General features: G+C 30.5%; 1 protein-coding gene across 5 annotated transcripts in view; it reads right to left on the reverse strand.

Moving 5' to 3' along the window:
* LOC118198163 (BMP-binding endothelial regulator protein-like) overlaps positions 1-27,820 on the reverse strand; it is a 256,469-nt gene that overhangs the window by 41,066 nt on the left and 187,583 nt on the right. For 3 of the 5 annotated variants that reach the window (XM_085820556.1, XM_085820554.1, XM_085820558.1), the window contains 4 exons: positions 27,288-27,381; positions 21,372-21,454; positions 21,136-21,247; positions 19,364-19,470 (listed from right to left, as the gene is read on the reverse strand). In XM_085820556.1, coding sequence (XP_085676682.1) covers positions 19,364-19,470; positions 21,136-21,247; positions 21,372-21,454; positions 27,288-27,381 — 396 coding nt within the window. The remainder of the gene's footprint in view (positions 1-19,363; positions 19,471-21,135; positions 21,248-21,371; positions 21,455-27,287; positions 27,382-27,820) is intronic. The other 2 variants (XM_085820555.1, XM_085820557.1) reach the window with 1 other exon arrangement.

A 27,820-nucleotide genomic window follows, 5' to 3' on the forward strand; every position in this document is an offset into this window, starting at 1 on the left:
CTCACTTGTATCTTACATTTATTTATTTGCATTTACTCTAATTGCATTTAAAACAGGGTTCAAAATATTTGAAAATAACGGCATTTGATTCAATGAGAAGATGAAGTAAAAATTACAAAATCCGGAGTTGAAACAAGCTTTTATATAGAATAACAGAGACTTCATTCGGTTGTCAACTGTAATCATTCTGAAACTTCAGCATCGCTGGTAATAAATAGATCGTACACACAACTTATTATCAGCTATGTGCTGACTACTTTTAAGATCAATAACTGATGTGGAGACTATATCCAAAATTTTAAAATATGTATTATAAAATTCCAGCTGTCCTATCGTAATTGAAAAAAATTTAAATATATTCGTTCTAATTTCGTTTAGATTTTGATTTAAGAATCAGCAATAAAAGTCACTTAAAATCGATATTTTAAACACGAGTAACTTCTTCATTTGAAAATGTTTAAATATATACAATTTACCTGTAAATAAGATTAAATTATCTTAATTTTCGTTCCTCGTATGATAAAGATTCATTTATCCAAAATCTTTCCTAGTTTGGGAACTTCGTGAACAACTCTTAAAAACCAAAGGGTTTGATAGAATGGAGACACAATTCTGATATTTTCTACAGCATGTATGCTGTGGCATTTATCCTATAAGATTTTTCTCAACGTTTTCTTCTCCTTACTTCTTTTCAGGCACTTTTTGAAACAAAATAAAATTTACGTTTACTCATAGGCTTGTATAAGCTTAAATAGGTAATTAACTCAAATAAAAACTTGAATAATGTTATGACGATTCAAATGTAAAATAATAACCTTTGTCAAATACATCCACTATTTTCCCAAGTCCAAAAATTTGCGTAAATTTCCTTGTCAATTTTCAGTTTAAATATAGCAAGTGTTTCCATTTCAGGAAAAATTAAGAAGCTGATAACCAATATTTTCGTGTTTTCATGAAGAGCTTGAAAAATATTTAATAAAAGTATTACAGCATTTACTTCATTTCTTAAATGATCAAATTTCAGATGATTTTCCTAGAAAAACATTTGGGAGAATTCTACATACTATCAATGTCTGAATGAAGAAAAACACATTATTATAAAAGTTTTTTTTTTTTTTTTTTTTTTTTTTTTTTTTTTTTTTTTTAAGAATACTTCCGTCTTACATTTTTATTTATTTCTAAAATTGACGAAGATAATTCAAGACTTTTACTTCGATAATGAGTTCCCTTTGAAAATAGTGTTTTCATTACTAACTCTGTATTCAAGAAACATAAACATTTTAATGACATTATGTTTTTCCAAAAGATTTTCTCTCTAGCGCATTTTAAGCATTAATCTCATATAGATGCATTCAAAGAATATCATTGTCGCATATACATTGTGCTCGAAAAAATTAGATACAGGCTTTATTTCCTAAAACCCTTACCTTAGACATATAACATCAGTTACAGAATTTTTCTAAGGTACAGAGTTTTATGAAAGCAGTTTCAGCATTGATGATGGCAGTGTTATATAAAAATAAGAGCCAACTTTAGGGTTAGATCAGAAACTCCAATTAGCAAAACGACTGTTATGCTTTAATAGGCTAATTACAAAGATACTCATACTGTTACGTGTAAAATTTGTAGAGAAATTTGAGAACAAATTTAACAACTTGCATCATATTTGTTGCTTATTATTAAATGCCTCCTAGAAGATTTTCATTTGAATTAGAAAGAAATTTCAAGTGAAACAAACTTATTTTCTCGATCAATGTTTCAATATTAAATAAAATTGTATTCATAATTTTGTAGCTGGCCTCGCTAAACTATTAATACTTTCATGAATTAGTTCACAAAATATGAAACGTCCTGTATTTAGATCACTAAAATATAATGAAAATTTTATTCATTCACTTTTTATTCCACAGACACCATTTCAAAAGTTAAATTTTGTGTTTGCATAACCTAGTCGTGTTGCAAGTGCTATCTTAAAAATTCTCTATATTGGAAAACTTTTCAACTAAAAATACAAGTCTAGCATGAATGTTTAGGGAAATACAGCCTACAGCTACCCTTTCTGAACAATCTATGTATAAATGCATTTAATCTGTCGGTATTAAACATATTATATAAATGAATCTAATTTATTTCTCCTCCTTACATATTCACATCATTAGTTTCAAACACTTGACCTACAAATTGACTACAATTGATTCTACAGATATCGGAAATAGAGTTTTGGTTACTTTAGGAGTTCATTAGATTTAGTTTAAAGCATATTGAGAATAAATCATTTTTTTCAATTTTAACGGTTAATGCCCAAAAATAATTTCTATTTCCATTGAAGCAAATTTATGTGCTCTAAATATTTTATTCCTATGATTTAATGTAAAGCAAACAGAGACACAATTTTACCAAACGAATATTTGAACACCATTCGTATGGAGTGCCGTTTGCTTCGAAAACTGAGGTGTAAAACGGTTTTCCTAGCACGATGAGTTGCTTTGCAAACAAGCCAACTTCGCAACAAGGTGACCCGTTCATTGATGGGAAAAAGTAAATCGAGGTAAAATAGCGAACTGAATCCAATTTCATTTAAATTCGATTGTTTTTTTAATCATACTTGCGTTAAGGGATTGAAAACTATTTAAGATTTATCCTATTTCACTTATCTCCGAAGTTTTACACACTGAAAAGAAATACAATTTCTATCTATCCATTTATATTGTAAAAAGAATCTAGATCTATAGCAATATTGTTTCGCTTCGGTAGCATAAACAAGGGAATTAATCAGTTCTTACATAAATTTAGCAGTAAAATTATAATGTGTATACATTTTTATAATTTAACTGAGCGGATTATGATTTGCATTATTTTTAAGTACTATTTAGTTCAAAATACCTAGAATACGAGATTCTGCAAAATAGATATGCGATTCACATTTTTAAGACATCAAACAGAATGAATACACATAGTTTTGGAAACGTACTACGTATTCTTGCAATTAAGTGAGTCACCAAAATCTGTGAGATCATTCTGTGCGCTAAGGTAAGCAGAAACGTGTAGTGTAAACATATAAAGAGATATTCTTAGTTTATGAGCTACGAGACGGTGTGACGCCTAAGCTAAATAGCAGCCTGATCCGTAGGGAAATTGTTGCCGGCATACAGTGTTTTGAATGCTTACGAATATGACAGCTAAGAATTGCTGTCGTATTCAAAAGATATAATATATATATATATATAAATGACTCAAAAAAAAGTACCGGTTGCAATAAAGTTACAGCTGTTAAAGCGCGTTTGGAAGTTCTCCGCAGGAAGTTATAGTGAAAGCAGAAGTGGTGATCGAAATCAGGATATCAAGTGACGATCGATACCTTGGTGTTTAATATCGGGATGTGCTGACGTGCATTTTATTTATGGACAAGCGAATGGGCATTCAAGAAAGCAAAGCGCATTATAGTTCAAGCAAAGCGCGATATAGTTCCACTCGAAGGAACTATATCGCCATATTGTGCTTAAACTTGAATTTCATATTTATCACTTTGGTACAGTAGACGAATCCTAGCAACTAACTGAAAAGGCTGTATCCAATACATATCCGCAACATTTCTGTACTCGTTGAAAACGCTCGGAAGATTGATACGACATAGCTCCGTTGTGTGAATGATAGTACTTGTTTGCTGTATATTAATTCATCGCACTTTTAAATTCACTCTTTTACCTCATCTGCTCTAACTATATTAACATTAATAATACAAGTAAAATGCTGTTAATTTGGGAAAATGATGACCTCATAGAAGAAACATATGAAATATCAGCATATTTAGTGCAAAAAGTACACGAGCGGTGCAAGTCGTTTAAGGTAATTATCAATAAGTAATTTACGACTTTCATATATACCAGGAAAGGTATGTCATTTTATGCCAATAAAAATAATGAATTTATTTAATGCAGCTATCAACTTGTATATCGTCAAGATGGAGTCTATAAGTCATTTGTTTGTCCAGCTGGTAAAGCTTCGTCGCTTTAATTTCTTTATGAAGATAAGATGATGTCGTCGTGTCACGATACTTAATTAATCACTGAAGCCATCATTTCACACACTCAGCTCAAAAGAGACAGATGAAATCTTAAAATTCTCCAAGTGAGTTAAAACTTTAATAACAAAATCTAAGAATTTTCTTTCACTTTATAGTAAAATGTATCCCTGAAAAAATTGAATTGAAACATTTTTACCTCATACACTTAGCTAGTTTTGTACATGAGGTAATACCACCATGTGCAGTTTCTGCTAGTAACTATTTGGCTTCAACGAGTTTTCACGTAAACAAACACTCCAATTAATCATAAGTTGTAAAAATAAAAATTACTGTTTAAGCTTTTTCTCATTTAAGCATTAAATAAAAAAGAAAAAGTATAAGGTATATCTCCCACCTTCTTAGCATGCCTTCGTGGTGTAGTGGTCAGCACGCTCGACGCGTATTCGAGAGGTCCGTGGTCCGAGTCCCGGGGAAGGCATTGCTCATTTTTCATCTCTCTTTCAACCTAATGCCTCTACAAGAGTACATTTTACAGTAAATGAAAAATGTACAGTTCTAAATTGTGTAATACATTTTCATTGATAGTGCCAAATAAATATAGAGGAAAGGAAGCTGTTTTCACCGAATTTAAATCTCAGGAATTAAGTTCTCCTTTAATTGTATGTAACATATTTCGAACAAATATCAAATAACTTCATACATTTTAGCCTTTTTAAAGCAGCTAAGCTACTCTTCTCAGTTACAATAAATTTCTCAATAGCTCACTTATTTCTCATCAAAAGACAAGATGCTGCAGCCATACTTTAAGCTATAATTCATAGCAAGTTAATATATCACTAGTCTATTCTTGGGTGGGGGAGTGTACTGTTTACATTTTCCACAAAGAATAACTTGTCTCAATGGAAGTACTGACATAAAATAATTTAAAATGATGTACAGCATGGTTATCGCTGGCTACTTACCACCCAGCCTGTCACCTGGCGAAGAGCCACTGCCTCGTGTAAGACTAAAATCTCAGAGCACATTTGGATGGAAAGTTCAGATTTTGAGCAACTGTTAGTAGTTGATCCGATTATTTGTAGCCTATATCGAAAACTATTAAGTATTGTACTTGCAAGGCATTTAAAAATCAGGTTTGTGTTCACCGCCAAGTCTAGGTATGTGATTTTAATTCCGGGTCTGTTACCGGTAACTTTGCGTTGTAACCTTTTTGGTTTAGCAAAATTAAGATTAAGTTGAATAATTTTGAAATAGTTAATCTACTAGTGACAGCTCATTAAGCTAGCTTCAGTGTAAGACTTAAAAGATATGAACTGTACGTGAATTAATTAAGGATTAGATTTAGTTCCTACCAATAAAAATGTTCTACAATGAAACAAACAAATCTGTAAAGAAATAATGCATCTATCCCTTTATCGTTTTAACATAATGTGTATCATGTCGATATGACTCTATAAAGTTTTATTTCGCAGTACGTTTATATTAGAAAATATACAGCGCATTTCCTTGGATTCGAATTCAGAAGTTTTGGATTGCCGAATACATCCCAAAAGAAAGTATCTTAACTTCTTATAAATAAAATAATAAATTAAACTTTCGGGTGATTTTTCTCTCATTCAAACGGAAACCACTTAAAGCATCCATCCTCGAAAATCTCACTAAAACTAATGAATTATATTTTACGGAATGTAACGCTTTAAAACTTCTAAAACAGTAAAACGTTTGCATTTGCAAGATGCTTATATTTATTAACGATAAATAGTGAAAGTAAAATTTTTGGCACTAAAAATTATAGAAAGGAAGTGTGAATTATTATTTTTGAAATAAACGAAATAGAAACCTAATAAAAATAAACATATGTAGTTATTTTTTAAAATTATGTTATTAAAGACATTTCTTATTTGAATTTATCATCTGTATTAATTACCCGAGAATGAGTTTATTAAAGAAAATTATAATAGATAGATTTCACATGTGTGGAAACTCCCAATAACGCGAGGTGCCATATTATTGTGATTATTGAATATTTAACATAGCGTTTAAAAAATAGAATTTTATTCAACGAATTTAACAAATTTATAAAAAAATGGAAAATTTTTGCATTCTAACTTGCGGCTCACTAGTAAGCACCTTTCTGCTGCATTTTAGTGTTTTTTCTAATAAAAATATAATTTTCAATACATAGTTAGCACAAATGAATGACTGGATTTTAAATATTTGTATTTTCTAAACTGTTACACATATTACAATAACTAACACACGAAATTAGAAAAAATATAACAAGATTTTTTCCCACCGTCGATTAATAGATGGCAGCACATCTATAAAATGCCGTGATTGAAATCACAAAATGGTAACAATGATAGAGAAGAGCTTTTGCTTATTAGAATATGCTAGGTTTTTTTTATCAGTTATCTAGTTAAGTTTTCAGTTATGTTTTCTAAACAGCAGTAAAAAAGAGATAAAGCTATCATAATTATTAACCGTGAGTAACAGAACAGACGCAAAATCGCGTTGAAGAAGCGTATCTTTCGCTGCTCGATCCACTTTTAAAAAAATACTGATGTGTGATAAAACAAGCGATACAGAATATTTATTAAAAAACGGAAAATTTCAGTGCGGTAATTAAATATGGGAGAGCCTTCTTTGATTCTTTTCAAACTTTAACTTTCACAAGAAGTTTATACTGATGGTCTGTGGATGGTTCAGTTCATTACATCTTTCTGAAACGAGTTTAATTCTTACTGCACAGCCATAAACTAGCACAATAAAGGTCAAATGTTAGTCGAAATACTGTAATCAGTCCAGCAATGCATTACACTACAACTGGCATTTTGTTCAATTAATTTTGGTCGCAAACTGATTCATTTGCTGAACAGACTTGCTAGTCAGCTTCCTGATAAATAAAATACACTTTTCATCTTTCAGTAGCACAAATAGATGTTTTCTTGTCCACCTGTGACAATTATTTTTAAATTTTTCTAACAGTTAATTTGAAACTAAACTCTGCCCTATCTTCTTCTAGTTATCTTCACATAAATTCGCTAGAATGCCACGTGCTACCTAGAAGAAGCGCAGCACAAACTGTATTCTTAGAAAGCTTAGTCCCTTTTTGAGTAAATTAATAATTTACTTTTAATTGGTAAGAAAATGATCAAGTATAACTTAATTTTGTAAATTTAATTTTCAACAAGGCAAACGGCCTTCTTCTTTTCCCCTCTTTTTTAAACTTACATCGAAACATTATCGACTTGCTTTGTGTTATGCATTTTCAGTTTGAGTTGTACACTACTAGGAGTGGTTAAATGAAGGGTTATTTAACTTTAATCTGTTTATTATGTTTGAAGTCAGTAAATAGTTCAGGCCAATTACTCCTCATCATCTTAGGAACAGTTCTTTGTGATATGGCGTTAGACAGGCTACACACTCTGTTAAATTTTCAATTTTTCATATCTATTTTCCGCTGTGTGTGATGAGATTACCTGTATAAGTAAAATTAATGATAAAAACATAATTGCAAATATGTAATAAAAGAGCCACAAATAATTTTCCAGTCGCAATGCTGCCAACGTAAAGTTAAATAGGCTTCTTCCATGAGCATGGCATATCGAGATGAAAAGAAAACTTATTACCTCATATAAAAATCATAAAAATGTTTTAATTATAAATTTCGGCATAATGAAGGAGAAGTAAATTTGAGTCACATACAACGATTTTAGAGCTATCAAACCCGTAATGCGTAACTGAAAATGACAGCAGTAAATAAGCTTCCTTGAAGCCGGTGGCTGTGTTGTATGAAGAACAATTATCATATTAATTATATAAATGTTATAATTACGTTGAACTTTAGAAAAAACTTAATTTACCGGTAGAAAAAATCGTATTAACATACTGTCCCGTAAATCGGAATTTAGACACAGAACATGGCGAATGAATTTTGAAACCATTTTGTACTCTCGCTATGGAGGACAGAATTTCTTAATCGAGGCTGGGACAATAATTATACTTAGTTTCTAATATCGCAGAAGCTAATCATAAAAAAGGAAAGTCATAACATAATTACAAATGACTTTACTTGTGAAAAATCGAATGCAAACGATTTTAAGATCAACTTTATTCTATTCTTTTGTGAGGAAATATCGCATTTTCGTATGAATGAGGAATGAGATGACAAAACAAAATCAGACACCACGTTACATTATTGAAAAATTACTAGTTTATTAATATTTGGAGGACGTCAAAGTTCTAAAAATTATCACCTCCCATCATGATTAAGTAAATTTTGCAAAGTGCATCGAATTTTCTGTACACCAACATGGAATTATAATTACATGGATATTTAAAGAAAAACGCGCAATTTTTATTAATTTATAGCGATTAAAATAAAATAGTATTTTCCCTATTTTTTCCAATCATTAATTATTTTTCATGTTTGTGATAATCTTTAATCTCAAGCAAGTGCATACGAGGTAAATATTTTATAATCTTTATATTCATTATAATCTTCAATACCTTTCTGATAATTTTAAATCTCAAGCAAGCATATAGTTAAAATACAGTGTTGTATACTTAATTCTCCTTACTCTTTATAAAATTCAAACTCCTCTTTGAAATCGGAATAATAAATGGCTGAAAAATAATATTTTAATCCAATCTGATTAGGTTAGAGATGTGCGTAACTATTTTATTATGATATGTATAATGAATATAATACCATTGCCCATTTCCATGCTATATCTACTTTTTTGCAACAATTTGTTTCAATTTTAAAAAAGGCGAAGAAACCCAGATTTGCCATCCCTTTAAAACATTTGCTCGTCTGTCCCCTAGAGATTGTCTGTTATTTGGAATCAGTAAAAACCATAAATAAAATAAAATTAAGTTTAATTTTTTAAAAATAGCTGTTATAATCAAAGATTTAAAATAAAAGTATTTCATCCAGAGTGACATCAAAATATTCTTTCATTTCTTTAATAAAATGCTGCATTTCAACTTTTATAAACTTATTGAAGAGTAAAAAACTTACTGTAAGTCAAAAACTTAATTGAAAACTAGTTTCTTTTCATTATGAAACTATAAATTAAATTTCGTCAAATTTATTAATAAAGTATACTTTTTAGTTTGAAGGGCATTATGATCGTCTAGAAATAACGGCATGTAAGATTCTGAAAAGATTAAGTGCTGCAAAAAAGAATAATTATGTATAAAACAAAGAAAATTATGATTATTCCTTGGCGCGATAATATTTTGTCAAGAATCGAGAAAATCTGATGGTTTTTTGAAGCGTTCTGCTTGTTCAAATTTTACTTCGGGAAAAAGTAATCAAGAATAAATATTTAATGCAGGTAACTGCTGTTTCCATTTGGAAAGAGTTTCCAAAATAGAATACAGTTTTTGGACTCATTGTTATAGTTAAAGGAATATATACTTAATTTTTTCAGCCTTAATAAAAGCATTTTTAATAATTTTTTTTCTACTTCCTTACTATTCCAGTTCTTAACCCCTAGTTATAATTTTGTTGCGGTAGCTTGCAAGGACTTTGTCTTCTTACATGCAACTTCATTTGCGGCGGTATTTATGTTCCATCTATTTGTCGAGGAGTGCATTTGGAGTCATAGTGTTACAGTTAACCACAGGAGTGACGCAATTAATGCCAAGCAGACTTGCAACGAAACAAATCCACAAACCTCGAAACTCCCATTATTTGGATCTCCCCGAGTCCCGCAATGACTCACAATGTAAATGAGTGCGTAAGTAAAACTAAGTCCGATTGCGGTCGGACTAAGTAATATTGACTCACGCAGAGGCGTACAACTCGGCTTCATCATCATAATATTCGCATTAAGAGCGAGAAGCATGAAACACCGAATTGTACCGTTTGGAAGCATTCGTGTGATTAATGGGTGGACATGAAGTCAAAAATGACGAAGACTTCTTCCTAAAGCCTTCATTTTCGGCCACCTTGATATAATGTACTTGGTGGGGAAATGATATCAAAAAATACATTTTCACATACCTTAACGTCTTTAGCAGAGCTTTTCTAAAAGTTTCTAAAAGTTTTACGTTATGATACTGTTTACCAATTTGGAAAGTGTTGCGATTTCGTGAAATCTTTGTCCCTTAGCTGAACGATTTAAAAACAAAACTAATTTCTCAACAATTTAATTTTTTTTTATTTTTCTGCAATAAATTTCTAATTGGCATGGTTTAAAACACATTTAAATTCTAATATTCGTATATCCATTTGATAGTTTTTATGAATATTTGCAGAATTATTCTAACCGTTAAATGCCTCTAATGACACATATTATGTACTAGGGTACATAAAAGTTTGGTTTTATTCAAATAGGTAAATTAAATGCACACTTTAGCGTATTTGTTCCGATTGAATCTATTGTTTACCTTTTATTATATTACTGTTATTCATTATTCGAATACTAGTTGTTATAAGTTTAATCTTTGAAAGCTTAAATCTTTCAAAGCTATTTCAGAGTCAGATCTAGTAATTACTAATAGCATCTGATGAGAATTTTTTAATTAAATGGCTCTTCTCTCCCTATAGATATATAGATATGTAGAAATTCTCCAATCTGTTATGGAGAAACAGTTCTTAGCAATAGAGAATTCTAAGTGATTATTTATGTGATGAAGACCAAAGATGGTGGACTTTCAGGACTTGCAAGTCACGTGCAAGTTTGGTTTGCTCTGAAAACACAATACTCATAATCATCGTGCAAGTTCTTTTTGCTAAATTTTAATTGTTTTAGGATTGCGTGCGAGTCTCTGCGACAAGTTTATGGCTGCAATTTCTAATGGTGACTCATACATGTTATTAAACGAATACATACTTTTTTATCACAATCTCATGACTCCATTAGGGCATTTGTGATTTCATGGTTTATTCTGCAGATGTTAAAACATTAAAAAAAATAACGTCATTTATTTAAATATTGATTACTACAGCAGCTACTTTTATCCATATATATATGTATATATAAATAATTAATAAATTGGAATAAAAGCAAGGCAATTCTTCTATAATATAATAATTGCAACCGTGTATAAGTAGTTTAACAAAACATTAAAACTAATCCAATTAAAGAGATAATTCGTAGTAGAAAAATCTCGAACAATAAAATTGCGAAAAGAAAAATAAACAAAATTATACAAATAAAAATTAATCTTTTTTTATTGAAACTCCAATTCAGAACTCATCAGGGGAAAGTGAATTAAAGCTTCATAAAAGTCGACTAATAGGTTTCGAAAATATTTTTCGTTCTCCTGGTTTATTTGAGATCAGAAACCGTAAAAATATATCTTTAAGTGACACAGGAAAAATATAAGTTATTAAAAATCTGAACAGTGGATTCTACATAAAATTATTAAAAGAAGAAAAGGAAAAATTCTAAAATTATTGGCGATAGTTAGAAGAATAGAAATGCTAATAAACAAGCTTTTAGCACAGTTACTATTAGCTGAAAATCTGTCAATTTCTTTTATGTAGTACGAATGGATAATGTTATGAACAAGAATACGAAAAAGCAAACAGGATTATCTACATCTGCATTGATAAGAAGTCATACAAAATTTTAAAAAAATTATAAAACTACTAATTTTCATTTGCTATCAAAAGTGGAAATAGCATAGCAAACCGCTAACGAATTACATTTCATTTAGTTAAATTAAAAATGGCAGCAGTGTTTTTTAACAGGGTGCCAACGACAAAAAATACAATTAGGAAATTTGTTTAAGTTGACCATTTTGAAGAACGAAAAAATTCTGATTTCATTTAGAACTGAACTCACTGCAAAATTCTACATTAAACGATAGTTCACAGTCGGTTCTCGTTCATGCTGATTGATTTATTGGAAAAACCACTGGGTACTTAAAATAATACATGAATCAACATTGTGTGTTGCAAATCTCACATTGAAAGCGCTCAACTTTTGTCTGAGATATTTCATGCCAGATTTGGAAGCAGTAACATTCAAATTGAGATCGAAATTTTTATTATATATTTATCACGTGACCTTTTCTGCACGAGTCCATGGAGAATCGTGACAAAAGATGACAGAACCTATCACTAGCTGTGGTGTTAACGTGACAAATGAGGGATGGCTGACACATTTACAAAATTTTTATTTTTCTTCGGCAAATTTATATTTCTGCGAAATTTCTAACAGAAAATATAATTATTAGGATCCTCGTTTTCATATAGTGTGATATTTTTTATCAGCAGTATATTAAAAATTTTTCAATGAAAACTTATTAAAATTTTTATAAGGAAATCGTATATCCCCAAGAGATACTTAATACTTTGTTGGGAAAATTTCATCCCAGCCAAAATATTTTAAAACGTTAGTCTTATGGGTGAATTTATTATAATTTGTAAACAATATTTTAAATAATTTACATAGATAATTTAGCATTTCAATTTTTGAATCTCAGTTTTGATTAGAAAGGACCTACATATAGTCTTTTGTTTAAAATGTCTTTGTCTACAATTTAGTTTGGTTTAAAATTTAGTCTTTTGTTTAAAATTTAGTCTCTTTAATAAATCTGAAAAAATTATGAACATAAATTGATTAATTAAATTAAAATTAAAATTGCACAAATTAAATAATTATTTCTTAATAGCTAGGAGCATACTATCGTACTAATAGAAACATTGAGTGAAGCTTAAGAAAACTTAAAAGTCAGTAGATGTTTTTCAGTATTATAAAGTCAAATTGAAAGGTTACAGTTGTAGCAGTTTTTAAGATTTGTCTTAGCATGATTGGAATGGGCAATTTTGTGCAGTCTTTCTTTTCAGCCACACGTTTATCAATATTTTCAGAAAACATAAACGATGAAAGATAAATTTTCCTTCATAAAAATAAATTTTATATATATTGATTAAGATAACGTTCACTCTCCCTTGAATCATGCAAACTTTTAGCATCATTATCATTAGAAGACAAATTACCTTGAAATATTTTGTTCTTGGCTCTTTAATTTGATTGTATATTTATTTTACATATGTTAACTGTTATTTAATTTCATATATGTGATTAGTTTCACATCAGTTTTGAGGAAAATGTTACACTAATTTTCATATTTTATGTAAAAATTACATAAAAATAAATACCACAACACTTTTATAGGGAAATTCCATCAGATTAATGACAGCTGTATTATGTATCCATTATAGTAACTGAATCTGTATTTCTTCAATTTCATCACACCTACATTCAGTTTATTCACGGGGATATTGGATGTACTCATGGAACAGTGGGATTAAGTATTCCTGTTGTCTTAACAGACAGTCCTCATTTACGTTGCCTAAATCTAAATAATCCAGTCATTTTATCGCTTTTTTATTCATGCACACACAAGGATACGAATTCGTTTGCCTGCATGGCTGTCGTTTGGCGGAGAGCTCTCGCATTCTTTGCCATAACAGTTTAATAATTAAGGGAGAACATTTTGGTTCAGATTTCAGAGTAGGATTACATTCCGTCGTATGCTTACATCATAAATTCTCTGGAAGGTAGAATTAACATTAGTTAAACATAAAAATTAAATCTGATATGAACACCACGTAACTTCCTTGTACGGCTTATTAAATTATACACATTTTTTGCTGCACTCCATTTAAACTTATTTCCTCGAATTAATCTAACTTCATTAACCGATTCCTCAAGGCAAGTTTAAAATGACATCCAAAACTGCAAATTTTGAAATTAAATTTCCCGGTCAGTTTTTGCGTACGGGTGTCAATTTTCGTATTTTTTATTTTTTCATAATGAATATAAAACTTTTTTAACTACAAATATACGAACAGGGAAATCGGATTAAAAGTTAAATTTCGCTGTTTGTCGAAAATTAAATATTTTTTAAAACTTGACGTCGCCAAAATATAATAATTTCGTCATTTAAAACACTCCTGTAACTGGAAGTATACGACTACGATCAACGACTGCGAAACTAACGGCCGGGTACGGACTTTTAAACCAGTTAAGGAGGTAGATATACATTTACATATGTAATAACTTTTGTTGGTACTTCAATATAACTTTGAAGCCAATTAACTTTTTGTCATGACCGAGAAAACTGCTTCGTAGATTACTGGAAGGAAATTGCGGTGTAGTGGATGACCGGATGGAAATTTGTAAGAAGTACGACCAGCTTGGTAGTTAAACATCCTTTACTATTGGATGACGAATTTCTTAGTATATATGTATTCTTAACTGGCAGAATCCTAAGGGTGCTAAATGAGCCCCACAATTTTAGACACGCAATTACATCTTAACTAACGGGAACTGTCTAGCAGAGGCTAAGCGACATGTTGCCAGCAGGAAGATGAAACGACGGAAGAGATGTGGCTTTCGTAGGCATAGCTAGCAGCAACAGAGCGATGTAGGAAGTACCATAGTTAGCACTATTTATAATTTACGAACGCTTTGTTTTAAACCTGAGTAGCAAATGGTAAATATAAACGTACATGCAAAGTAAGTGCACAACTAGATGTCATAGCAGCCCCATACACAAAATTTTAACATTCTACGGCTAATCATTTTTAAATTATGCGAGATACATACATACATATGCACGTATGTACCGATATCACGAATAAAATCCTTTTAGAATACATTTTACAATCTGCTTCTAAAAAAAGAGTATTTTATTCTGTCTGTATGTACAGACAAATGTAAAAAAAATCGTCCAATTGGATTCGGGAGCGGCGAGAAGGGATATTTCCGTTGACATATGATACCCGAAATTTTTTGTGATTACAATACTTCCTTCATTCTATACAAGGAAGTAAAAATCAAAGAAAAGTATTTTAAAAGAAATTTGAAAATAATAGGAAAATATCTGAAATTTTGGAGTTTATTTTGATATTTGCGGGAAAATTTGATGTTCACGAAATCTCAGAAAATGTCTAAAAAATTCGTGTAAAAACACTGTGCCAGAAATTTCCACCATAATAAAATTGCAACTCATATGATTATCTAGCTATGCTATCTCACAACTCAAATGTTACTTTGTAATTCCATTTTTCGCAAATGCACACTTATACTCGAAACCTTCTGCACCTTTGGCATAGAAGAGTTCAAGGCAAAAATATTCACATGCATTTAGTGACGACTGAAAATTTTAATTATTTTAGTTATTTTTATTTATATATTTATTTATCTTTAATTATTTTCTGTATATATTACACTAGATAAAACATAAATAAGAAAAAATATGATGCCTCGTTATGACTATTCCGTCTACGTGCTAACAATCAATCCCTAAATTAGATTTAAGTCTAATAAAATCGGTTTATATTGCATTTCAGTTGCACGGAAATTGCTCCAATAACATGTGATGCATGTAAACCCCTTTATAGTTCAGCAAAAATAATTAGAATTTTAAGTTGCTTCTGGTTTTAATATTTTCAGACCTAAAATTTAAAAAAAAAAAAAGACTTATTTTTAAACTTTGGAAACAGAGTGGTATTTCATTGACTTAGAACATCTGCCATAAAAAGAGAAGGGAAAGTGTTTCAGCTTATAGCGCAATTTTGTGAAAATTTATCTTCACATTCTTCAACTCCGAAAATACTACCAATGTCTCTTTTTTGCGCTTTGTCGGCGAAACGCACTAAAACATCCAACGAAAAAATAAATAATACGAAGTTGTTTCCAATCTAACATGCAACAAGCGAGAAAAACTTTTTTCTATAATCCCCCCCCTCGTTACTTAGCTTTCGTTTTAAAATCTAAGTCGGCAAACAGACTTGCAAGAATATTATAAGCAAGAAAAATCAAAATCTATCCATGAGACCAAAATACTAACCCCCCGAAAAAAACAATTCTCAGAACTTGGAAGCTAAAATCCCATATTTCTGAGTACAAACAAGCGTAAAACAAAAATAATGGCGTAGTCCATATCGGATAAGTTTCATTTCTTACAAACGCGTTTAGATAAAATATTTATTTTAGAATGTTGTATAAGCCATAGCCTGACTGCCGTGTGTCAGCAACCGCTTCATACATACATATCCGTATACACTATATGTCATACACACACCAGATACAACGGCGGTTGTCTGGCATTCGTCAAGCGTCAGTCAAAGTTTTATGTACGACTAGGGGCAAAACGAGGAAAAAATGAACTAATAAAGTTTATTATTTCTGGAACATTTCTTTTTTCGCCCTTTCTTGAAGAAAGAATTAGGGTGAAAATTATTTACGTTTCTCCTATATAAATATTTCTGACTTTTTCGCTCTAATTTTTTGCACGTGCGGCCTGCATGTGGTGTATTTCACGAGCATTTTGTACTTCTTGGGAATCTCATTGCTTACTAAAAACCTCCTTCGCTCCTCGAAAGTTTCTGCAAAGAAGTTTATGTCTGTTTTTATGGCTTGAGTATAACATTTCAGAGCTTTGAACTTTTTATGTAATAGTTAGATAAACGGAACCTATGTTAACAGTTAGGCAACACAACGCATATTTTTAAATGCTTTCGTGCGCCAATGTACATTACATAAAAAATTACGGAAATTAAATTATAGTAATTAATCATAACATACGAAACACTGTATGTTTGTTCTCTACTACTTGGAGGAATACATTCTTCGGCATTTCACGCCCTTTTTCCTTTCTACTATACCATTTTTATTTAAGTTATTGCACTTTAATACTTATCCTTCATTTATAGCTTACTCAGTAGTACATTTTTTACTAACTTATTTGATAATTTACATAAACGTGCCTAAAAGAACAGTAAATTAATAAAAGTTATTATATATTTATAATATATTTAATTTATAATATATTTAACATCTATTTTTCTTCTGAAGTTAGAAATGTCTTCAATTTAGTCTTTCCATTTTTTGCATTACGTCACATTATCGCGCCTATATTATGACTTAATCCTTCCCGTTGCTGGTCGAACTACCAATTTTTGAACTGTTGCTAATCCACGTCGCATTAAGATATAGGTTTGTTTTGTTGTTATAACAAACTCATTGATATAAAAATAACATACGTAATATCAGCAGTAGCATTAGCCTTTATACTATTAGCATAATAATGGGCTATTTCCAATCTCGTACTTCTACATTGCAAAATTTTATTTTCGCCTTATAATATTACATGCATTTATTGAGTGTTCGTTCTATATAGTATATATTAATCATTATTATTATTATTATTCTATATATTGAATAGCTTCTATTTACATGTTTTGTTTATTTGGACTTGGTCTGCTTAAACATAAAATAATTTTATTAGATATTTAAGCTTTTTTGTTTGATTACGATTTTGATATTATAATATTGCAAAAGTTTTACTCCGGCTTTTATGGTTTCAAATTTTCATGTATTATTTTTATTTTTTTTTTATGCGCTAGATTGTTTGTATTTATACTGTTTGGACTTAGTCTGTTCAAAATAAAAAAGAATTAAAATTTTTTAAACTTATTTAAGCATGCTTATGATTTTGACGCTATAATTTTTTTTCTTCGATTCTTGGTTTGGATATTTTTATTGCGCTTATCATATACAGTTTGCCACTGCGTAGGGTTTTCCTCAGTTTGAATAACCAATTATTCTAATTTTTGTTGCCTTTTATAAACTCGTCAACTTCCCCTCGATTTCCTCGCCAGGATTCAAGTTAAGTTGAAGTGAAAAAGCGTATTTAAAAGGCGAAAAGAGAAAGTCAGAGCATGATTTCACTAGCCAGCGTATATTGTTATTCTGCCCTTTCTGCTGTTACTCCGAGTTCCTGTTACGCCATCTGGCCATTTTAGTTAAAAGACTATCGCGGGTGTAGGTTGCTGAGTCAACCTGTTTTAGTCTTAAGTAGTCTAGCACTACTCTTTACCATGTAAATTTATTGTTAAATTATTCTTAAGTTCCTACCGTAAGTAGTCGGTGCTATTGTGAGCATAAACTGCATTTTTTTAAGGAGTTTGAAGAATAATGAAGGGTTCGTGTGCTAGTATCATTTCTAGTATCATGCTAGTATCATTCTAGACCTTCTGTGCTAGTATCATTTACGCCTGTGACAGAAGTCGCCAGGTTTCCTAGTAAGATAACACTAACTGTATGAACATGAACTAAGAACATGATATTTAATAAATAAAGGCAACACACAAAACGTTAAATAAAACGCCCCTTTGGACGTAATTTAAAATCTGAAACCTTTCAGATTTTTAATTTTTTTTTCAATTTAATTTATTTTGCATTATATATAAATATATATTTCTATATAATATTCTTGAATAAATAATAACACATGTGGAAATCTGGTCTACAATTTAAGCATCATATCAGTTATTTTTAATTAAATAATATTTCAGATTTAAAAATTTAAAACTGGAATACCTAGTAGTGCTTTATTAAAAAATAGTTATTCATCAAATGAAAATGTCTTCAAGTACTTACAATCAGCTTTCTAACTTTCCATTCCAGTAGATATTTCATTGAGCTTTATAATTTTATTTTACGTTGTAGGGTTTATATTTATTTTAACTAACATTTATTTTAAGTTTAAACTATCTTTCCTGTCAAGCCTTACTTTCCCCTGGAACTGCCAATGCCAGAATATGTAAATTTTAGTAGAACGCGCAAGGATTCAAATTATCAGCGGAAGTATTATGATTTAAATAGGAAGGAAACAAGTTCGGTGTGTGATATTCTTACTGCACGAGCGCGGAGGTAGTTAGCGAGAATTGAAGAACCCCGCGTTTCGGCCTATGTGCTTGGCGGGAAGTAGTGGTAATCGTTCCAGTGAGCTTCAAGTCTGCTGAATTAGCAGCGGTATTGTAAAACGCGGTGAGTTAGTTATTTTAGAGAGCCTCGTAGTTAGAGTCTTGTCTTTTGTTTCTTTTCAGGTTATTATTTTTATTTGACTACCGAGTTGGCACCGTCTGTAAGCGTCAAGAGGACGCAATTGTAATTTATTACGTTGAATAAAAAGGGACTTAAACCCTTCACAAGGCTCTATCTTTTATACAAGTTTTCACAGTCACCCCTTGGTTGCGTGCAAGTTGGAGGCGCGCAACGTTATAACGTAAAGAAATCATTTTTATTGGATGCTGATTGTGATATCTTTTACACTTTTCTGGCAAAGACTAGAACAATATTAAACTTCATCTAAAGTCATAGATGCTCTTTATGGCTTGCAAATTTTAAATCTTGTAATTACAGATATTATTATTATTATTAAATTAAAAAAAACTGTAAGCAGTCAACAATTTCTAAACCTCGCTAAAAACAAATAAAGTTTGGAAACTTAGAGAATCCAAAAATTAAGAATCACCAAGAAATTCTTCTTGGAATTCACGAAATTTTATTGACTTACATTACAAACACAGGTAGTGCAAGCATCCTGTTGAAAGACATCTCCCGATTTGACAAGTTCACCTCGAAAAAGACATCTTCCATCTACTTTGAAAACACGACGGCTTCCTGTAGGAAATTACAATATTCTTATGTTATTACAAAATTCTTATGTTAATAGCAAATGGATGAAATATGAATTTATTTAAATAGTATAACGGAAAGAAATTCTTATGAAAATTTTAAAGAAACAGGACTAAATATAAATTAAAACTGCCTGATAGTTCAATGCATTTGAATAGCAATAGACTATTAATAATGCTGTAAAATTATTATTGGCCATTTGCGTTTTAATTCCATTTACATCAACAGCATTATGTGAATGTCCTATATGATATGGCTTAGTCTCGAAATGACGCAGTGTAGAAAAGGTATTACTGCATTTAGAATAGAGAGGGGAATTACTCAAATTAAAATAAGGAATTAGAGACTATTATTAATTTAAATTATACTTTATATTTACATATTTTTATCTTACATATACACATATTAGCCTTCAAACTAATCTAAAAGATGCCTTAGTTCGAAATTTAATCTTTGACAATTCATGATACAGCCGAACTGAAAAATTCAGCAATTGAAATCATTATACTGTACAACAACAGGTGTCCAACAGAGTTGGTATTGAGCCCTTGGTGGCGGATGAAACTTTAAGTCAATCAGTCAAATTTTAAGGGAGTCAATGATTATCGAGAGATCAATAGCGGGTCGGTACCGTTAACTGATCTGCATAATCAAGATCCCGTTGATAACAAAAAATGTATTAATAAAATTGATAATTAATTGTTTATTGATATAAAGCTGTATCATATATAAGAGAAAAAATCACATGAAATAAATAAATGTAAGCTAAAATGATTTAATATACGTTAAAAAAAATTTTTATGCAACATGCGCGATATAAAAGAGTAAAACGCTTGAACATAAAAACTTCGGTCAAAAAAATACGAAAACAAAAAACTAGAATGAAAAACAAGAAAGATTAAAATTTTTGGACGAAAAAAGCAATTATATGCCAAATATTTTTTTTTTAAAATCAATACATCAAGCACAACCATCACATTAATTAAATCGAACTTTTGTGCAATTAGAATTTGTAATTTTGTTTCTGTAAACTTCTTTATGTTTGTTATATTGAAAATAATAATAATATAAAAAGGAATTTAACATAAATCTAATAAACCCCTTTTTTTTTTCAAAACTTTTGTTCATATCTGAATATCTAGTTGTTCTCCTTTAAGTTACTGTTATGGAATTATTTGCATTATGGTTTGGTTTATTTGGTTATAGCAAAGCACACTAAGGCTATCTGCCTAAGGAAAGGGATGGCTTCGTAGAGAACTTTCTTAAGGAAACTGGGTAGTATACATCTTACACGTGGTGGAAAACCACGAAAACGCCCGTGCAGCCAGCCTGTTCGCCAGGATTTGAATCCCGGACCAAACTACCAGTGTTCAGCGCTTTACTTCTCGGCCGGTTATTTGTATTATGATTATGTTGTATGTACGTTATGGAGGAAAATGTAGAGGACAAGAAAAAGGCTGGAAATACCTGCTTTTGAGCTTCATCATATGAATTAAAGTTATTCGAAGTGAAATCTAAAAACCTTAATTCACATATTTTGGTTTCGATACATTTGTATAGTATGCATTGCAAGTAAATCTTTTTGAAATTTAAATAAAGTGAGCTGTTCGTGTTAACAGAACTCGCAGATTCGGTACTTTTCAGGCATACCATCAAATTTACCTGTACACTGAGGGCAACAGGTACCACGCTTGTGAATAAACTTGGAGGATGGACACGGTAGTACTGGACAAGCCTTTTTTAAGCAAGTGCTGCTGTTACCCTGGAATAAATAAATAAAAATCACGTAATTAAACATCGATGCATGCAAAAGTGCAAATGTTTTGCCTGAGTTATAAAATTTAGAAACAGGACCTTAATTACAAATTTTAAATGAGTTTTCTCACCTGACATGTGCACATCACACAAGGGTCTGTAAGAGGCATAGCAAGTTGGATCTCACCATCCTTCTCATTTTCGTTGGGGCAATCTTAAAAATTCGTAAAGTTAGATCAATGTTAACAGCTTACTTATTTAATGTATTTTAAATATTTTTTTTTCTTATTTCATATATGTTACATATTTTTATTCAACTTTTTCATTTATTCCTATTTAACATATTAGTTACATAATATGAAATACAGGCAAAGCGATCTTATTATCAATTTACAAATGTGGGAGGCAGAATAACAGGAAATTCCGAGAGTTATGTAACGAGATTTCGCAGTTCAAATTTCTTAAGATCCTAACTTAATAATACTAAATATTTAATGTGACTGTTTTGTAACTCATAGTAAAGATCCGAAGTGAATCAAAAACGAATAAATTTCAAGTGAAATTTTCTTTGTGGAAAATAGTTCCAGAACCATTAAGAAGCTGAATTTATCATAAAGTGGATGAATAGTTTTCATTTCATGCCGGCAACCAATTCGAAATGGCGACCAGCAGTCCGTGGCTTTAGCCTAATGCACCTTCTGTGAATTATCATATAAACACTAATGAAACTTCATTCGTAATTTCCTCTGAACTGAAAATTTACTTAAACGATTAAATTTATTATTAGTTAAATGTGCTTTGTAAAGTCTAATAATCTTATATAAAATTGTAGTACTGTACTATTTAATTATCTGGCAAGGTTTAGGATCAATATGGCTTTGATTTCTAATGAAAAGTTCCAGTGCCAAACATATTATTTAATTTACATGTTATTTAAATTCAATTTGGCGTGCAGTGCGTATACCTTCTACTTATTGTTAAGCATTTTAACGGATTAGGAAGAATGTTCGTATAAAATTTTTACGTTAAAAAGAAGAATACTTGCAGTAAATATTGCTGCAAAACGATATGATATGAAACAGCTTAATGAATAGATAGATCTTTTCAATATAGACTCTTTGTAAAATTTAAACGAAATAAGATCTCATAATTTCTTTTTTGATCTCATAGTTTCTTTTTTAGTTATTCATAAAGTTCAAAAGATTTATATGCGTATTTTCAGTTTATAATCTTCATATGACCCATTTGGAATGTCTACTTCGGAAGGACCATGCCTGTAGCTGATCTGTAGAAACAGTCAGCTATTTAAATATAAAGTAATTTCTGTATAAAGTACAAAAGAAATCCTGCATCCAGACTTTCAGTATGCGAACTGTGTAAGAAATTCTATTGAAACTAATAGCCTGCTTGGCAAAAAGGGTTATAGCCGACCAAACAAAGAAATAAAGGATATTCAATAAGCGTGTTAAGAGTTTTTAACACAAAGTCCAGACAAGTCTTCATACGGCTGCTAGGTGGCTGAGATTACTACCTACAAGGAATATTGAACATCTCAATTAAATCCTTCTGTATCCTCTTAAATCCTTTTATATTTGCGCTAGGACAACTAGTACTCCATTTATATACCACATTATGCCGCCCAGACGAGAAAGTGGTTAGTAACTCTGACTACCACACCGAAGGGCCAAGGCTCGAATAACGGAGAAGGTATGGATGTAATTTGTCCGTTTCTTCATAGCAGGCAACGGTGACCCATCTGTTAGGTGCCTCCATAATAAAGAGACCACCGCTTCCAGCCTTAATGGTGGCCAACGCCTCCCAACTAGCACGGCAACGTCGTTGGTCCGAGAGGTTGCAAAGTGGTCGTGGTAACTTTTACATCTTTACAACGTTGCGAAGACGCAAAATATTTGCCGTTGCATCTTGGTAATTTGTCGAAGTCGTTGAAACGTCATGATATGACCGCTTTTAGACGTGGTCCTTTTAGCATCTTTTTCATAGTTCATCAGCGTTACTTTTAGAATGAAAAGAGACTAAATCTGCCCTTTCAAGAATCTGAAGTCCGCATAAGACTTTTTTTGCAATGTTTCATTACTTTATTTCATCTAAGTATATTAATCTAAAATAGATTCATCTAATGAAATATAAATTTAATCTAAATACTTGAATTATTAAATTTAATTAGTACTAAAATACGTGCTAAATTATTGTTAATTTTTTTAAATAATTAATACTTTAAATATTTTTTATAAATATTATAGCAAAATATTTAAAAATGAAACTAATCTATAAAGTAAGTTATTAAGCTACGCATTTTATATATTTTAAAAAATCATATTTCCGAAATCAATGCAAATCACATGTTAAGAATTATTTTACTGCTGAAATATGACTTTATATTATTTTTGAAGTAAGGACGAATTTATTTGAATTGGTATGTTGACATATAATATGAAACATTTTTACCGCATACAGAGCAAAAAGTAGAATTTTCGAGAAGATATGACTGTGCGTGAAGATGTATTCACGATTATAAATGCGGCAATTTTAAGAATTCCGAGAAAACGTCCAATGTTAAAAGACGCTGCTTATCCATGCATATTTAAAGGCTGTCCAAAATATCTGACGGAAAGTTAATGGGAAAGGAGAAAGAAATATTAACACTTTTAATAGAAAACGACAAAATTAATGGCTTTGATAAATTACTAATAAATTTTGACATCAAAATTAGAGAAACTGTGAACAAAAATACGAAATTCATTACCTATAAAAGTTCTGATGAGCTGTTTGTTATGTTTTTGTCCATTTCCATGCAATTAAAAATGCTTGGTTTAATCCTAGTATACGGTACACTCGGGATTTGGCGATATTGACATTATAAATGTTTTAGCGAGCCAGATAAATATTTTTTGTAAATATAATCTTGTGAATATTATTCGTAATTCTATTCAGTTGAAATAATTCTTCTATGTCATTTAAAATAGATTCTATTAAATTATCAGAAGAACCGTCGAAAGGTTTAATGCCATCGTATAAACCGCTGAAAAGTTAAGACTGAACTGCATGTGCATATTATTTACTGGCTGATTATACTACATCTGAGGTCGAGGCTTGCGCGCTTTGGCTAGCTGTCAAATTTGAACAAGTCAGTTAACGGCGGAATAATTTTAAACTCCATTTTATTTTCAGAAATATTTTCTTCATGGTTTTGTAATTCACCGTCGGAATTAAATACTGGAGAGCTTCAATACAGCAACAGAACGATGGAAAAGAATATAATGATGGCAGTTTATTTTGAATTGAGGAGAAATCATGGTGGCAATGCCGAATTTCTGCTTATTTTGTTTGTGAATATCCGCTCTACAATGCTATGTGCTAAAATCGTCCCACAGTGAAATAGTGTTTTGTTCTGGTGTTTTATGTTTCTTGTAATTAAACTTACATGGTGGTGTTCTCCAATCTTCAGTGATCCAGCGGTGCAATATTTGCATACACGGATTCGGTTATAACGTTATAAGTGCTATATCGTATATCATTCATATTAAACGAACAAGTTGGTTCTCAGACTTTCCTCATATGATCCAAAAAGTAGTGTTAAGGAAACATTAGAATTACTATGAAATATTGTAATCTAGAATTATGCGATGTTTAAGTGTATAATATTAAAAAACACTAAATATTTTTTTATTGATTGCAAATTGCAGTTTTATTGCTTGTCGTTTGGTAGCTTTCTTCCAAATATTGTGTAATTCGCGTTTTTTTTTTTTTTTTTTTTTTTTTTTTTTTTTTTTTTTTAATAATATTGCTGTTATGTATGTCTATTACATTATCTCAGTAAATTAATGTTGGAAATTAGGTTTTATTCTTTATTAAATTTTAGTATATTGTATTTTCTTCGCTTACATTTTATGTGCATATGATAACAAAGAAATTCATAATAAAACAAAAAGTTTCAGCGTGTGCTATTTAACGAAGTGCTTAGCTTACTATCGTATACTATATTATTTAAATTATTTCTGTAGAGTATCAAAAGAAAAGTTATTGATTATAAAAAGTGCATGAATTGATCATTGTAATACCATTATTCTAAAATGTAGAAACTAATAGTAAGTAAATACATTTACATATGATCAAAAGAAATGGTGTTAAGAAACATCAAAATTACTAGTAAATAGTGCAATCCATAAATATTGCACATTTAATTGCTTACTATTTAAAAAACACAAATATTTTTTTATTAATTGGAAATTTTACTAAATTCTGTTACCTTCCTTCTGATATTTATACTTTCAAACAATACTAGTTCATGCTATTTCTTAAATAGTGCTGTCATGTATGTTGTTTTGTTAGGTTATTATTTCATTTTAGGTAGGAATATGGGAAGTTATTAGATTTAGGTATATTTTTGATCACGTTTATTAACTACTTTATACTGTCTTTCATTTACATATCTTGGAGATATAGAAGTTAATGGTTATGTTTTTTACTGTGATACGCGAATAAATTTATACTTGACTTCAGGTAAAATGCTGATTATGTTACCTTAAGAACCGCTTCCTAATTTATCATGACAGGGGCAATTTTCAATGCCTGTGAGATTTAGCAGAAATAAATGTGGTAATGCTGTTATCAGAAGAAACGCTCTTTTTTACCCACATATGTACTTTACTTTTATTTATGTCTAATTGAGTTTTATTTACTTAAAATCTACTATTAATGTTATATGTTTATAATAACCACTTTCATAATTACTCCCACTTAAGGGAAAAAATGATGAAATCTTATATAATCGTAACTTAGAATTTAAGTTACTTAAAAAATATAGCTTAAAGTACTGAAAATAATTAAGGCTATTATTAATTATGCATATTTAGTCTAAAGAGAAAAAATTGTATTATCTTCTGGTTTTCAGGAAATGATAAAATATTTAAACTTTAGATAAATACAAGGAATACAAAATTTTAAAAAAGAAGAAAAGTATATTAAGTTTATTTTCTGCATAAATCAATATGTAACACAAGGACATAATAAAGACATTTTCAAAACTGTTGCAAAAAGGTGAAGTTTGGCGAACATTTAGGCGTCTTTAAGACGTCGTGATACGATGCTTCGCGACACAACCAAAATATTACCTGCGAAAGACGCAATAACGACGTCTATGCGACAAAAACCTCATCTGCAAAGACGTAATAAAGACGTCTATTCGACAAAAACCTCATCTTCAAAGAAGTAATAAAGACGTCTTTGCAACGGTTGCAAAACAGTGGATGTTCGCGGACATCTGGGCGTATTAAAGACGACATTTTGCAACGACATCCGCGACGAGTTTGCAAAGTCGTTACGTCGTTGCTGTGCTACTTGGGATATAAACGACTAGAGCCCACCATGGGGGGGGGGGAGTGGAATGAACCACATTACTAGTCTCCATTAACTTTTCGTGTAATAGTTGCTTGATGATCTGGTTAGTGAAGTTCTTCTGTATTTTGAATGGAAATTCCTTTGAACTTTGTATTTAACTTGCGTCCAGGGCCTCACAAGCTGCAGACAGTATGCAGATTGTATCTGAAAGTAAGCTAAAAATTTCATGGCAAATAAAATTTTATAAATTACTTTTTCATTAACAAAAAGCAGAATGTTGATATCCTGTTCCGTTTATATTGTATCAATAAACAGAAAGTTGATATCCTGTTACGTTTATATCGTATCTATTTCGCTATATCGTATATCGTATAGAGGATCAACACTGTAAAGATAATTTTAGAAAAACCATGCATATGAGCTTTCATGTGGTTTTTAAAAGATGGGAAGAAATAAAAAGAATACCAAACTTAGTCTCTTAAATTCTACTAATATATAGCTCTACATAACAGCTTAAAAGTATCTTTCACCAAGGAAGCTTAACATTAGTTACGTCACCTGTGAAACTTCCAAATTGCTGTATAAGTTCCATTTGCTTTTCACTTTAACTGAGAACATAAAAATTAAATCTCCTAAGACACTAACATCATATTACTATTCTGCTCATTGCTAATGTAATTATTATTTACCTGGACATGTCGGGCAACAACTTCCGGGTTCTGGTGGCAATGGATTTCTACAAGAAGCAAAGCATTGCACCTTAGTTTCTGTTACCACTCCACCCTATTAAAATAAAAAATTTGATTTTGCTAATGAATGCATGAAAAGAATTTACATTTATTATTTAAGGCTAAGAATTGAAAACCTCATTTTTGCAGCATTACGTCGACTTTTGCAGCATTACGACGAAGTTTTTTAATTAAATTAAGGTGATATACAAAATATACTTTATTTGTATGATGATCCTAAGAAGTTAAGCTATGTAACATGTAATCCTTTTGGACAGTAGAGAAATTATTTCTAATATAGATTGAGCTTTTAAGGAAAGAATATTAATTTTTAAATCATAAATACTCACCAAGAATTCCAGAAAATTTTATTTGAAAATCAATACAAGAGTAGATTATGGAACATTGTATTATGCATATTTGAATATATATAAAAATATACCATAGAATAAGTAGAACTTTCTATAAATAATGAAGGAATGCCTATATAAAAT

The sequence above is a fragment of the Stegodyphus dumicola genome, chromosome 7, assembly GCF_044657685.1.
Source record: "Stegodyphus dumicola isolate Sdum_Otavi_A_Nest chromosome 7, ASM4465768v1".
Taxonomy (NCBI): Eukaryota; Metazoa; Arthropoda; class Arachnida; order Araneae; family Eresidae; genus Stegodyphus; species Stegodyphus dumicola.